Source organism: Manacus candei, unplaced genomic scaffold, assembly GCF_025592945.1.
Source record: "Manacus candei isolate 608988 ecotype Guabito, Panama unplaced genomic scaffold, ASM2559294v1 h1tg000020l, whole genome shotgun sequence".
NCBI classification, from domain to species: Eukaryota; Metazoa; Chordata; class Aves; order Passeriformes; family Pipridae; genus Manacus; species Manacus candei.
The window spans coordinates 2,465,109-2,479,049 of record NW_026138068.1 but is presented as its reverse complement, the minus strand read 5'-3'; the positions used below and the strand labels follow the sequence as shown (position 1 = coordinate 2,479,049).

The window sequence follows — 13,941 nt, the reverse complement described above, 5'->3', positions numbered from 1 at the left end:
TGGGGACACCCTGGATTGGGGAGGGGGGGGATACCCGCGGCGCTGAGGTGGGGGGGGGGGTATCCGCAGCGCTGGTGGGAAGGGGGTTTGGGGATACGCGTGAGAGACGCGAGTCGGGGTTGGGGACGCTGGGGCTGACGCGGAGGCGGCGAGAGCGGCCCCGGGCTGGGTTTGGGGACGCGAGCCACCGGGAGCGGTGACTGACACGGATCAGGGGCGCCGACACTAAGCCGGGTCGGGCCTGGGGACGCCCGCGATCGACACCCGGCCGAGCCCCGGAGTAGCCGCGACCGCCACCCGGCCACCGACCCCTCGGGGGCACCCGCCGAGCCCTGAGGGACCTGCGAGCGGCACCCGCCGAGCCCAGGGCCGAGCGAGCGGCCGGAGCCCCGGAGCCCCGGGACCGACCTCTGCAACCGCCCCGGGCCGGGCTGGGGGCGCCCGCCAGCGGCACCCGCCGGGCCGCGCTCCCCCCTCACTCGCTCCCTTCCTCCTTCCCTCCTTTCCTCGTTCGCTCCCCGCCAGGGGAAGGGGCAGGAGCAGCAGCAGCAGCAGCCCCTCGGGGCACCGGCCCAGCCATGGCCATCGCCGCCGTGCCCGGGGCCGAGTCCCGGCTCTGCGGGAACTGGTAAGGCCGGGCCGGGGTCGGTGAGGGCTGGGCCGGGCCGGAGCCGCGTTGAACCGGGGTAGGACTCTGTGGAATGCTGGAAACACCGGCGATCCAGCGGAATAACTACTGCCTTTATAGACAAACGCTTGGGCGTCGTTTTTACCTTCTCAGCTATTAACGCCTTGTAATTTTCTCCACTTTTACTCAAGTTTCTTAACAGGCTGTTAGGGAGAAACTAAAGCGTTCAGATAGAAATAGAGACTCGTTTTTCAGTGAAATCCACACGATTTCAGGTTTTCCTTCAGTAGCTCTGGGCCTCAGAAGCTCAGGAGAAATATAAAAATAGAAGCCCTAAGCATATGTTGTTGTGGAAGTTCTTCTCTCTGACAGCAGCTCCCAGTGATGGTAATTCAGTGACTGATAACCATATCACCTCACAAGTTGGGTCCTGACTACAAGTAGTTAAAGAAATCAACTTCTTTAGTGTTGTTTTTTTTTCAAAGAGACATCAGAACCCAAAGGGCTTCTTGCAACATCATCCGGGTTTGTTTGGTCTGCGCAGCTCAGACGCTGCTGTGGGGCCTTGTTGCTTTGCCAGGGTTTTGGCAAAAAAAAAAAAGAAACATGAACAGCTGGAGTTGGAGCAAGAGGTTATACAGTTAATTTGGGTGTTTTCAGGGCTGATTTCCTGGAGGGGGGATGATACATCCATCTAGAAGCGATGCTTCTTGCTTGAGGCAGGAGTGAGGACTGAGCTCCTGGCGCCTCTTTGGTCCTTTCCTGTCCTCAGGGGAGGAAAATGGGCATCTTAGAAATAAGACCTGGGGAATTTTGGGGTACAGAGTAGTGTTGTTAGTGCTGGGGCTCTGAGCAACCTGGGCTGTGGAAGGTCTCCCTGCCCATGCAGGGGTGGAACTGGATGAGCTTGAAGGTCCCTTTCAACCCAAACTGTTCCATGATTTCATCATTCCCTGAACAAGGGAACAATGTTTGACCTCTCATAGCCAAGTTATTTTCAGGCAGAAGCTTTTATCTCCTCAGGTTAGTGTATTAACTTGCACCAGTGATAACTTGTTTGTGCTGCATGATTCACCTTTCACATAAGGAAATAAATGCACCTGGATTTTATCTTAATGCAATGCGATTTTTGGGTGCTAAATACATTAATATCCACCTGTGCAGGAACCTTGAGGCCTGGCTGGGCCTTTCTCTGGAGTTACTCAATCACTTTAAACCATGAATTCATCAAAATCTTCCTTAGCATTATTTTTTTGTTATGAACAACTTTTTGAATTTGTTGTCAGTGTGTTTCTGCCCAGTAACCTCAGTGATTTTCTCCCAGCAAAAAGGACATTCCTGCAGTTAATTTCCTCATCCATGAAATCCACTGTCGCAGGAATATTGAAATATGTCCCTACTGCAGCGACTCCATCCCAAAGTCTGAGATGAAGAACCACATTGAGTCTGAACATGTGCAGGTGAGAAACACATTCCCCCTCTGAAACTGCTGATTTCTGTGGCAATTAATCCAACCAGATCTGTTCGCTGCAGGTGACCTGCAAGTGTAGGATGAAGATTGAAAACAGTCTCCTTAAGGATCACGAGGTTGGTGGATTTTCTCTTCTTAAACCCTTGGGAGAGACTCTGTGGTGTTTCCAAGCACTGATTCCAGAGCCTTCCTGTCAGCCAGAATTCCAGCCTGTGGTTTGTGCATCCTTTTATTGAGTGATGCTTCCTAAATTCACACTTTCTGGGAGAAGGGGGTTGGAAACTGCCTTAAAGTGCTGGAGCCACATAGGGTCTTCATGTCAAGCCATCTGTGATAACTGGTAATTTTTTGTCCTTATTAGTGATTAAGGTGAAAAATAAGTATTTCAAAATATGATTAACCTGGCTTTTTGTCCATTCCTTTACCATTTTATGTTTCTGCCTCTGCTGCAGAGATTGAGTTTTAATAACTCCTTATTATAAGTGAGTTGCAATAACTTCTGTCCAAACAGACTTTAAAAATAGCCTGTAAAATAAACTAAAATAGGACACAGTGGGATTTTCTGAGTTCTGAATCCACTTGGCTGCTGTCACAGGCAGTCTTGTTATAAATGTCAGTCCCTTCCCGTGGGCTCATTTAAAGGCAGCTCTGGAAGTGCCACCTCAGCCTGTTTATTGCTGAGGGGAAAAAGGATTTTCCTTGGAAATCTGTCCAGTTCTAAACCCTGGAAGTGGCTTATCCTGCCCCTTTGTGTGTGACGCTTTTGGCTTTGTTTGCAAAGCAAACAGTGCTGTTTTATTATTGCAGCATCTGCAGTTATAACAGGTATTTTATCTATTTTTAACCCCTTTTAAAGGGCAACTTACCTGTTGTCGAGTGTGGGGTAAGGAATATTTACAAGCAGTTTTTGCTGAGTAGTAAATGAGGTGTAAGTCTGTTCCCTGCAGAACACACACCAAGGTGGTTTTTAGCTGTACTCAGTGAAATGTCCTTGGATTTCAGGTCTGTATCTAAAAGCCACCTTCAAAAACCTCCATGTGAACCTGCTGTCCAGGTCAAAAATAATTTCAAACGATGCTCTGAGTATCTGGAGAGCTTCAGTTTGTGGTACACAGGTCATACAACACGTTGTTGTTACGTTTCTTGGGTCGTATCTTATTCCAGGCTATTTTTTAGTGAGGCTTTGGATGAGGAAATGACAGAGTGCTGAACCCCTGAGCAAACTGAGACCCTCCCTCCTCCTTTGGCTCACGTGGGAAGAGCCATCCCTGTGTGTCTTGCAGGAGTCAGCGTGTCCCCTGCGCCCCGTGCTCTGCCAGTTCTGTGACATCCCGCTGGCCTTCAACAAGCTCCAGGAGCACGAGAGCTACTGCGGGGCCAGGACCGAGCCCTGCGGGGGCTGCGGCCGCAATGTCCTGCTGAGGGACCTCAAGGAGCACCCCCGGGTCTGTGGGACAGAGGAGAAACCCCGAGGGAGCCGGACAGCACCAGGATTTGGGAATGAGGAGGGAGGTGTGCGAGGTGCGAGGAACCGACTGAGACCAGGTACCTGTGCTGGGCTGGGGGGAGCCCAGGGGGAGGAGCAGATTTAGGGCAGCTGTGAGGGGGAAAACAGGAGCAGGAGAATCAAAGAAATCAGAAGTCTGGAATCCTGATTTCCTTTCAGTGCAGCCTCTGGAAGCCTGGTTTTCCTTCCAGTGCAGCTTCCCTACCAGAAAATGAAATTAAAACCCATGAAAATTTTGAAACTGTGACATTTCGTGGGTTTCTTCTGTGTAATTTCCACTGTTGTCAAATACAGTGTCATTAAGAATAATTTGTTTTCTTATCAATATACTGAAAAAACAAAGCTGGAGTGTTTCAGCCTTGTGAAAGGTATAAGGTTACAGGGTATTAATAACTTGCTCAGTGTAGTCACTAAAGCTCCCAAGAAGCCTCAGTTCAAGCTTTTGGAGTAAGAAGGAAGTTACAACTTCCTTATTTTTCTCATTTTTTGCTTGGTACAAACAAACCCAGGATGATTCTCCTTGTTCATCCTCCTGATCCTTGGCTTTGAAAGGCTGAACTCCAGGAGTGTCCTGGGAGGGAACTGCTGGGGGCAGGTTTAATGTTCTCTCAAATTTACAATATTTATCTTTTGAAGAGGATGAGCTGGAGCAGCTGGAGAGAAGTGAAATCCCTCATTCCCCACTTCCAGAGGAGTGGAATGCTGAGTTAGACTATGCATTGGCTCTCAGCCTGCAAAATGAGAATAATCCTCACCCTAACACTGCAGCTGGAATTCCCAGGGACTTCTGGGAATATGACTACACCAAAGAACCTGGGTCAGCTGCCCACCTCAGTGAGACACAGCAGTCAAACACCTTCTACGACTCTCCAGGGTCTTTTAGCACCTCAGACCACAGAAAAAGTAAGTGTAAATATGGTGGTGGGGGGGGGGGTTCCTTAAATTTGAGGGAAGGGAGAAGGAAAGATTGGACTGGGAATGCTAAAAATTATCTAGGTATTTTTAAATGTCAAAATTAGTCTCTTAGACTCCTCCTAAGGCAAAGCAAGGGAAGAAGGAATAAAAGCTGTGGGGGGTCTCTGACCTTGGTTAGTGGTGGGAGCCCCACCACAGCCAGAAGGGATGTTCTCATGGAAATTAGACATGATGGGAAGTAGGATCTGGGAGGGACCTGGAGAGCAGCTTACTTTGGAAGGACAAATGGCACTGAAGGGTTTATTGAGGGCAGTAAGAGGTGTTTTTCCCAGACCCTTCACTCCATCTTTGACCCCAAAGCACTGCTCTCCTCTGGGTGATGTTAAGCTCAGCGAGTGGGACGGGAGGAGTTGTTTCCTCAGTGTTTGCTCTGGGTGCTGCCCCAGCACAGACCAGAGCCTGGTGCTCAGGAATTGTGCAGAGCAGTCACTCCAGCTGTTCCAGACTCTCCACAGTAGAGGATGTTTCCTTCCCTTCCCTTGCAGACACGGAGACCATCATGTTGCCCTGTGAGTTCTGTGAGGAACTCTGCCCTGCTGAGGAGCTGATCCTTCACCAGGTTTGGGCCTACCTTGTGTCTTGGGGTTTGAAGTAAAGACTTTACTGTGACTGGAAAGGGTGTGGTTGACACAGTGACACTGAGAGAACTCTGGCAGTTGGGTCTTTGCCAAGGAAAGTGGTTTTTAGAGTCCCCTGGCTCAGCAGGAAAGGTGATTTTTCTGTGTTTCTTGTGTAACAGACGGGGTGTAACCCAGCAAGTGCCTTTGCCTCGTTCAGTAAGAGAAGCTCTTCTCCAAATCCATGGGACTACGATGGTCTGTGTGCTGTTGGCTCCAACAGCTGGAGGACTCTCCCTTCATCCCAGCCCCAAGCTGTCCAGGCAGATGGAAACATCATGATTCCATGTGAATTTTGTGGCATCCAACTGGAAGAGGAGATTCTCTTCCATCATCAGGTACTGAACAGGACATGATCTGTCGTGTCACATCCAGCTCAAGGACGTGCTGAGTCCTGAGGGCTCTTGGGGGTACATTTTAGGAATTCAGGTAACTGTCCCTGGGGTCCAGCTGGAGGGTTGTGCCAGGGTGAGGCTCTGACTGAAAAGTACCAGATTATTTTAAAGCTCTTGTAACAGAAACTAAACAAAAGGGCTGAAATTGCACAATTGAAGTATTTGACTCATACAGAAAATGTTGCAGAAACCTGGATGTGAGTCAGCTGAGGGGGGAGAGGAGCACAAGGGCAAAACTGTGTGGGTGGGAGAGGAAGTAGAGAACAGACCTGGGAGTGGTGTGCCCTCTGGAATCTGCTGCTGTTACAGACAAGATTGGAAAATGCTGAGCTCACTAATTTTCTTTCACACTCTTGGTCCCAACAGACTGGTGCAGCTGGAGTTTGGGTGGTTGTTCTGGGCCTTTCCTCTCCTACCCTGGGGGAGAGTAAAATCAGGGTTGTTGGAAATGAGATCTGATACCATTTCATAGGTTATCCCAGAATAGTTTGGGTTGGAAGGGACCTTAGAGCCCATCCAGTTCCAGCCCCTGCCATGGGCAGGGACACCTCCCACTAGCTTGGGTTGCTCCAAGCCCTGTCCAACCTGGCAGGGGGTGGAACTGGATCAGCTTTAAGGTCCCTTCTGGGATTCCATGACATCAATTCCCTACTAACCTTCTCCTTTGCGGGGGGTGCTGCTGCTCAGTGTTTCCCAGGAACAGTTGGGTGGGGTGTGATGTGAGCAGTGTCTGTGTGTTCTGCTGCAGCACCAGTGTGACCTGCGCCCGGCCAGCCCCGCGGCCGCTGCTCCAGCCCCGGAGAGACAGGAATCGCCGGAGCCGGCGCGGCGACGGAGCAGGCACCAAGGTGGGCACAGCACAGGCTCGCTCTGCTCTGTGGTTGGGGTACATCAAACGTGCTCTGTGCTGGTGCTGTTACCCTGTTCTGTCTCTAAATTGAAAAAACCTTCAGTCCTCTCCCCCAGTCTGGGAGGATTAAATCACTAAACTCTGGGTCCTCAGCGATCTCTGGTATGGAGCCTTGGGTTGCAGGGATGGAAATGGGTCTGGTTCTGTTCTCTCCAGGGGCTGGTGCTGCAGGTGCTGTTCCTACTAAGCTCTGTGTCCTGTCCTTGCAGGAGATGTTTCTCCTCGGCACACAGAAGACTTTGGGCAGTCAGGGCTGGGCTGCCCTGCCCGAGGGACCAAGCTGAGGAATGACATGGCCAACGCCAGGAACACAACATTGTCCTGTTCCCCGGGAGCTGCTGATGCTCCCAACATGCAGGGCAAGCCCAGGAAGGGGAATGGCAGCCAGGGGAGACCAAAGGACAGAGGGACAAGTGAAGCTGCAGGGGGGACAACACCACGAGCCAGACCTGCTCAGCCCTTCCATGGAGAAACCTTCACCTCCAGCTTCTCCAGAGCTGCTCCAGCCCAGCCAAGGTACCACCTTTGCCTTCTGTTCTCTTCCCCTTCCTTGAGGTGCAGATCTGGATTCTCTTGAATTTGCCTGTAGCTGAAAAGCTTTTCACAGGCTTTCAAATGGACTCAGTTGAACTTGGCTGGTGCTTATCTGAGATTCGAACAAATTTAGCTTCTTACCTCAAAATAGAATGGACAAAGTGGCCCCTGGGATAAAATGCAGGATGACTCCTGGTTACCTGTCCATGGCAGTGCTCTGCTCTCCCCAGGCTCTGAACAGGAGCTGGTTCTGTTACAGAAATACCTGGGTCAGGGCTCAGGGGAGACACAAGAGCTTCTCCCTGACCCCTTCCCCATGTCCCTGCTGTGATGCTCACCTGCCCCAGGTGTGTTTGCCTCCTCTGAAGGTGTCCCTGTTGATCCCCCACAGCCCCAGCACTGGAGGAAGGAGCCTCAGGCTGCAGGACGGGCACATTGGCCTCAGGCGCAGGAGCTCCAAGGTGAGGCTGCAGGGGCAGCTCTGGCAGTGGGATGGGCTGGGATCTGGGCACATGGGTCCCAGCCCTGCAGGGCTCAGGGGGTGGGAGTTCCAGGGGTCCCAGTGCTGCTCCGGGGCTCCCACTGGGCTCCTCCTGCAAGGGAGACGGGCAGGGAGGACAGGACAGTCCCTGGCTGTTACCCCTTGTGATAGCTTTGCCAGGACAAGGAGTTAGTTATTTTACATTTCTTCTGCTTCAGAGAGCTTTTTATCAATTGCTTATTATCAAGTAATATTTGAAAAGAGTATTTTTCCTTTCTTTTCCCCTTCCCTTTAGGCCAAAGCCCAGAGCCCAGGGGCCGGATCCCCCGAGGAATGAGCCACCAGTGCTGGAAGACATGGAGCTCTTGGTCCTGTTCCTGTGCTCTGCCCCACTCTAGTCAGAGCACAAGTAAGTTCCCACCTTGGATTTAAATTTTTAGGCAGTGACCATTTTCTAAGTATCTATTTTTAATCTGTGAGAGCAAACTTCAGGTTTTTACGTCTCCGATTGCCCCCAGCACCCCCAAGGCAGCAAAACCTTGGCCCCACCTGGGTTCTGTGTCCGTGTGGGCTCCTTGTGCAATCCCAGGACAGGATTTATGCCAGGCTGAGCTCCCAGGGTGCGTCCTGCCTTGTCCTGCTCAGGCACAGCAGGTGTCACCCAGCAGGGAGCAGTTGGATGGACCTGCCCCACACGGAGCAGGACCAAGGGTCAGAGGTCAAAAGCTTCTCGCATTATCCCAGTTTTGTAAATTCCTTGGAATAAAGTTTATCTGATGCTGTCTCAAAACGTTGTGCAGTAAAAATCCGTTCCATGAACCTTCTCTGAGGGTGTTTCCCTGGTGCTGGACAGGGGGTCTGGGAATCCCCGTTCCACCCTTACCTGCCCTGGGTCTGTGTTCCTGTGCTGTTGGCAGCCCTGGGGCTTTGGGAAGTGGTACTGGAAGAGCTGCAGCAGGTCTCTGAGAAGCCTAATTAACAGGGTGCAGCAGATGGCATTAGCAGGGCTAATTAGCCAGTCACCCCTTTGGGCAGGGTCTCATCTCCATCCCACTGGTGCAGCCGGAGATTAATGAGGGCTGGAGGGATCTTCCTCCTAAAATAAAGACATTTTACAGATGCTCCCACCAAAGGTGTTTATTTATACAAGAAGAATAAAGGTATTCAAGAACAGGTGGCAACCAAACCTGTGTTCTCCCCATTCCTGGGGAAGATCAGGGAAAGGGAGCTGGTTCCTGGGGTTCGGGATGGATAATGGGATGCTTGGGGTCAGAAACCATTAGTATGACAAGTAACTAATTACTGAGGTGGCAGAGCCTGTGTTATTCCTCAGGATGAATATCCCAGAGTCTCAGGAAGAGAAAGCTCAGCAGTGGCTGTGCTCGCTTTGGTACAAAATATTTACATTTTGTTCCAAGTAAATAAAAATGACCCATAAAAGAGGGATTTAAAGAGAGAACCCCCAGCTTCCTTCCTCACCCTCCTCATCCTGTGCTTCAGGCAGCTCCAGCAGTGGGTTTCATTCCTGGCAGCCCCAAAGAAGGACACGAGAAGTGCAGAGGGATGTTAAGAATCTCCTTTATGCAGGTGTACACTCGATGGCCAAGAGCACTTACAGGTTAATGCCGTGTACGGAACCGAGATGGACACACACCAAGCTAGAACTAATACCCAGCTCCAGAGTTTTTCCATGGTTTAGTATAATTTTACAATCTGAATGAATATATATTAAAAAAAATAATAATAATAATCATCACAAACCAATCTTTGCTTTGACAAACAAGCCTAGTACAGACAATGTCAAGTTCATTTAAAGCACGAGGAATTAAGGATGATTAGAAAAGCTTTAATCAAAAGGCCATTGGAGCCGCAGCCGAGGGGCCGCAGCGCTTCCTTCCCAAGGAGCATGAAATTAAAAAAAAAAAAAAAAAAAAAAAAAGCCAAGAAAACCCCCCACAGCTCCTTCTCCTGTGGGGCTGATCCTGTTCTTGAGAACAAACCAAGTCGATGGAGGTTGGTTATTGGTGTGACACTTGTCCTGTAGAAGAAGCTCCATTTACACCCCCAGGTGCAAACGGCATCGACGCAAAGTTCGTTATTTGTAATCATAAATAATTAACTGTAATAAATACGGATCAAGTAACTTTCCAGCACGTCTCGGGGCCGGGGTGCAGATGTGCTCCACTCGGATGTGCTCTCCAAGGAGCACACAGACAGTAGCAGCAGTTTCTTACTCACAGCTGGAACCAGCGCCTTGGGAAACGTTGGAATTCCGAGCTCCAGAGCCTTCTGTGGCTGCTCATCCCACCCGGGGCCTTTCGGGCTTCACGCGGGGGACTGGAACCCAAAACCACCCAGAAAGTGCCCAACCTGCAGCCATGGCTCTGCCATGGAATTCCACTGGTGTACCCCACGTTTCCTCATGACACCCTTTGGGAACAAACCGGCTCCAAGCCGCTCCTTCGGCTTCGTTTTCCCTCGGTCTTTGTAAACTCCAGGTGTTGGCGCTTCCTCTGAGTGGTTTCTGAGCTACATAAACGCTTCTACCAGGGAATGGACGAGATTGGAGAGTAAATATTCTTCCTACATGGATCTGTTCCCTGGAAAGGGGGATATGCAATGGGAGGGTAACAGCTTCCTAACCACTGGGTTGGGAGACTCCGGATGCCAACGACTACCTACGACTTGCACGCACATTCCCACTCGCTCACGGAACAACAACATCCACACGTGTTCAGGCTCTTCCCTCACTCACAGCATCTCCCACGTCCCACACACTCACCGTTCCCAATATTCACAATAATGTACAATAAATACAGTGGGATTCCCAGGAGCACGGACAGGCCAAACCCTGTTCTGGAGACACGGAACACTGACCTGGAGGTGCCATCACACCCCACCCACCCCTTCCCGAGGCTGAGGGACACCCAAGTGCAGCCCAGCACTGGCACTTGGCTCAGGGCAGTGCCGAGCACAGGTGGATTCCAGGGTGGGCTCTTCCTTGGAATTCAGGTTCCAAGTGATCAGTGAAGCAACACCGTCCATGAAACCCCTGGATGGGGGTGGCCACTGACACCAGTGAGGGACAAGACAACCTTTGAGGGGCTGCTCTGACCACCCAAACCACGTCCCACAACACACCAAGTGAGACGTGGCGTCGTTCTCTCTCCGCAGCCAGCTCCTGTCTTTCCATATAAAACAGAAGCTTCATCCCCCTTCCTCGTCCTCCTGCCGGGTGTCACATTTTTAGGATAATTTGCTCTTTAGATCAAAGATTTTTGAGTACAAAAATGAGTTTGATCACACCCTGGTTGTTCTGAAAGCTCGTTGGGAACTGGGATCAAGTCCCAGACTTTGGGGTTGGACTGTGATATCTTACACCCTTCAGAGAGAAGCCAGTTTGTTCTGCTGAGATTTTAATTACAAGACATTATTTTGTTGCCAAGCAAAGCAGACATTCAAGAACATCTAGGGCAGGAACCCAATGGAATTACTGCCCTTTCACTGTTCTGTTATAAATCTTCCCAAAAGTGTTGAGCTGAACCCATATTAAGTGGCAGCCCCCGTGTGCTTGCTCAGAGTTTAAAAAGATTTAAAAGGAAGTGGTGGAAAGGTGGACATGAGGTTTGGCAGTGAAGTTCCTGCTCCAAACCTCAAGTAAGTGCCACGAATCCTGGCCATGACACAACAGTGCCCGTGCTCTGCCTCTGCCAGTGCAGCAATTCCCTCCCCACACCCAAACTGCGCATTTTTGTACTCAAAAATGTCTCAAGGGAGAGTGATCCATGACTTGCCTGACCTCGGAACGCCCTCCCTGCTGCTGTGTTTGCAGGGGAAGCTCGTTCTGGATTACAAAATTAGAAATGTACATGTTGAAAGGTTTGGTTTTTTCCCAATTAAATTATACACAAACCGGTCTTTACTAAACTATCCTACAAATATTCCACAAACAAGGCAGCAAAAGAACCAGTCCACCACAAAGTCTACAAATACAAAATGGAAGTCTTCTGGGAATTACTGTAACGGGAACGAAGGTTCAGAAAATAAATTAACCTCCAGCTCGTCAGGTGGAGTCACGGGAGGTGCTGGATGGAACAGGAGGGTTTCCACCGTCGGCAGAGTCACGACAGAGTCACCTCTGGGTACCCCCTTCCCCCTCCTCAGCCGCTCAGAGGGTCCTCCCGGTAGTGGATGGCGTATCGGAGCTTCTCCAGCATGATGTCCAGGGAGGAATATTGCGGGAGCTTGATCATGAACATGCACGTCTCCACACGGATGTACCGCGAGTCCGGGGAACCTGCCGGGAGAGGCACCAGGAGGGGGTTGGAGAGGCACCAGGAAGGGCAGTTGAAGACACCCAATGCTTTTCTCCTCATTGTCCCAAAGCTGTTCCTCCCCCACACCCCTTACTGAGGGTATCAAAATCAAATCCCTGTCTCTTGTGGGTCTTTTGAATCTTAAATATCCTGTGCTTCTCCAAGAGGCCTTGGGCCGATATTTTTCCGATAGCCCAATAATTTTAAAAGCATAAGAGACAAATATACAAAGTCTCTCGGTGTCTCTCTAGAAACAAAATTTTAAGTATCATGGAATCTCAGAATGATTTGAGTTGGAAAGGACCTTAAAGCTCATCCAGTTCCACCACCCTGCCACGGGCAGGGAACCTTCCGCTAGAAGTTCAGGTTTATGTTCCATTTTATTTTTACGTGGTTTAAACCCAAATTCTCTTCTTATTTACACTCACAACTACCTGCCTCTCTCATTGTCATTGTTTGTGCACTAAATACAAGTTTAAATTACGTGAAGGGGGACTGAAAGCTGGAACTGTGCCATGAGAGGAACCACCTCCCCTTGCCTTTGGAGGTGGACACCCCCAGGACACCCCCGTACCTGCAGCGCCGTCAGGGGGGGCGATTTTCATGGGATATGGGGGCACGTGGGCAGTGTCGGGGCCCCCGTCCTTGCAGGGGCAGGTGAAGGGGATCCTCTCCTGGTTACAGGCAAACTTGATGAACTTGCAGAGCTCCTCCTGCGTGAACATCTCCAGGGCGCTCCAGAAGAACTCGATGTGCTGATCAGTCTCCATCAGTCCCACCTGGTACATGGTGTGTGCCTGAGGGAACAGAAAGCACATGTCCACTCCTGCCCTCCTCTCTGCCTTCGGGAATCTTCCCCCCTACACTTCAGATAAATACAAATCAATAAAATGGAGATGGATTTAAAATTTGATGTTAAAAAGCAAATTCCTTATTCCTCTCTGGAACAAGCCCCATTCTTATTATTTCCTGAAGCCAGTGAAATCTTAAAAAACTTCCTCGGGAGTAAAGAGAGGTGTCCAAGTACAGGCCAGAGTTCCCCAAGGATGTCCTGGCTGCATCACAAGCAGAAGATTACCCCCAACACCTTCCCACTGGATCCTCCTCTCCGTGTCACAGGGGGAGCTCGGCCAAACCTGCCATTCTTTGTACCTTGAGAAACTCCAGGTTGATGTAGGGGAGGCCACAGGTCCTGAGCTCCATCTCCAGGGGGGTGAGTGTGGTGAGGAGCTGCAGGGGGATGATGGAGCCCAGCCCTGCCCTCACTGCAGTCATGCACTCCGGGGTTTGTAGCTCCCGCATCCGCAGGCTCCGGATCGCGGCCGCGTACACGTCCTTGTTCTCCCACCTGCAGGCACAGAGCTGGGATGAGGCAGGAACACCTGTAGGAGCCCTCATGCCCCACCCCAGACCATCATGTACAGAAGCTATTTATGAGGGATTCCACTTCTGGATAATCCAGAGTGAGCGATAAGCGCTTTGCATTCCGATGCTTCCCAGTTCAATTCCACTCTCTTCAGCTTCCTCCTCTCCTCTCCTCTCCCCCCTGCCTGTTTCTTCTCAAGCCTCACATCTGTGGCTGTTCCCTGAAGGTCACCCACAGCTGACTCCAGCCCTGCTCCTCAGCTCTCTGTTCCTTACAGAACCAAACAGCATCAATGATTCCAAATCCCTGCCAACTTTTCACAGAGTAAAGCTTTCCCAGAGCCCTCAGCTTCTTCCAAAAGCACCTCTGGAGAGCCTGGTGCTTGGAAAGTCACCCCAGAGGTGGTTCTTCCCCACCTAAGAGCCATGTCCTGCCCAGAAGGCTGTTCCTTACCCTACAGGGATGTGCCTCCCCCTGGGACACAGCTCCACCTCCTCCCCTGTCATGGTCAGGTAGGTGAATTTGCAGCAGGGTTTGTTGGGACAGTCAGGACTCTCCGTTGCCAGGTGCTGAGAGGCAATTTCTGCACACAGAGCTTCCAGTTCTGTCTCATCATTGATCTGTCGGGAAACAACCACAAGGGCCTGGTGACCAGCAGGGCAGGGACTCTGTCCAGATGTCACCACAACGGACAACCCGCTCCAACAGTGGGATCCAGGAACTGCTTTGGGAGTTCTGGTC

At 50.9% G+C, this 13,941-nt stretch overlaps 2 protein-coding genes across 6 annotated transcripts in view; one reads left to right on the top strand and one right to left on the bottom strand.

The window, feature by feature from the left end:
* The first annotated feature begins 56 nt into the window (after positions 1–56).
* Positions 57–8,322, top strand: TRAFD1 (TRAF-type zinc finger domain containing 1). 2 transcript variants are annotated; one of them, XM_051785491.1, is made up of 11 exons: positions 57–628; positions 1,953–2,088; positions 2,162–2,215; positions 3,383–3,644; positions 4,243–4,509; positions 5,067–5,140; positions 5,321–5,536; positions 6,342–6,441; positions 6,713–7,019; positions 7,429–7,498; positions 7,814–8,322. In XM_051785491.1, the coding sequence occupies exons 1-11, from the start codon at positions 579–581 to the stop codon at positions 7,853–7,855; spliced, it is 1,578 nt and encodes a 525-aa protein (XP_051641451.1). In that variant the 5' UTR covers positions 57–578; the 3' UTR covers positions 7,856–8,322. The 2 variants fall into 2 exon arrangements, with proteins under 2 accessions (XP_051641451.1, XP_051641452.1); XM_051785492.1 differs by lacking the exon at positions 57–628 and adding an exon at positions 635–1,015 and having other exon boundaries at positions 7,814–8,321.
* Positions 8,323–9,079: 757 nt separating this feature from the next.
* The window catches only part of HECTD4 (HECT domain E3 ubiquitin protein ligase 4), a 71,800-nt gene continuing 66,938 nt past the window's right edge, over positions 9,080–13,941 (bottom strand). For all 4 annotated transcript variants that reach the window (XM_051785470.1, XM_051785472.1, XM_051785471.1 and 1 more), the window contains exons 73-76: positions 13,654–13,820; positions 12,987–13,182; positions 12,409–12,631; positions 9,080–11,815 (exon numbers count right to left, since the gene is read on the bottom strand). In XM_051785470.1, coding sequence (XP_051641430.1) covers positions 11,679–11,815; positions 12,409–12,631; positions 12,987–13,182; positions 13,654–13,820 — 723 coding nt within the window. In that variant the 3' untranslated portion in view covers positions 9,080–11,678. The remainder of the gene's footprint in view (positions 11,816–12,408; positions 12,632–12,986; positions 13,183–13,653; positions 13,821–13,941) is intronic.

Excerpts from the sequence above, each read along its gene's own strand:
- TRAFD1 (XM_051785491.1), top strand. The coding sequence starts at position 579 with ATGGCCATCGCCGCCGTGCCCGGGGCCGAGTCCCGGCTCTGCGGGAAC. Across the intron at positions 629-1,952 it reads TCCCGGCTCTGCGGGAACTG|CAAAAAGGACATTCCTGCAG; the intron begins GTAAGGCCGGGC and ends ATTTTCTCCCAG. Across the intron at positions 2,089-2,161 it reads TTGAGTCTGAACATGTGCAG|GTGACCTGCAAGTGTAGGAT; the intron begins GTGAGAAACACA and ends TGTTCGCTGCAG.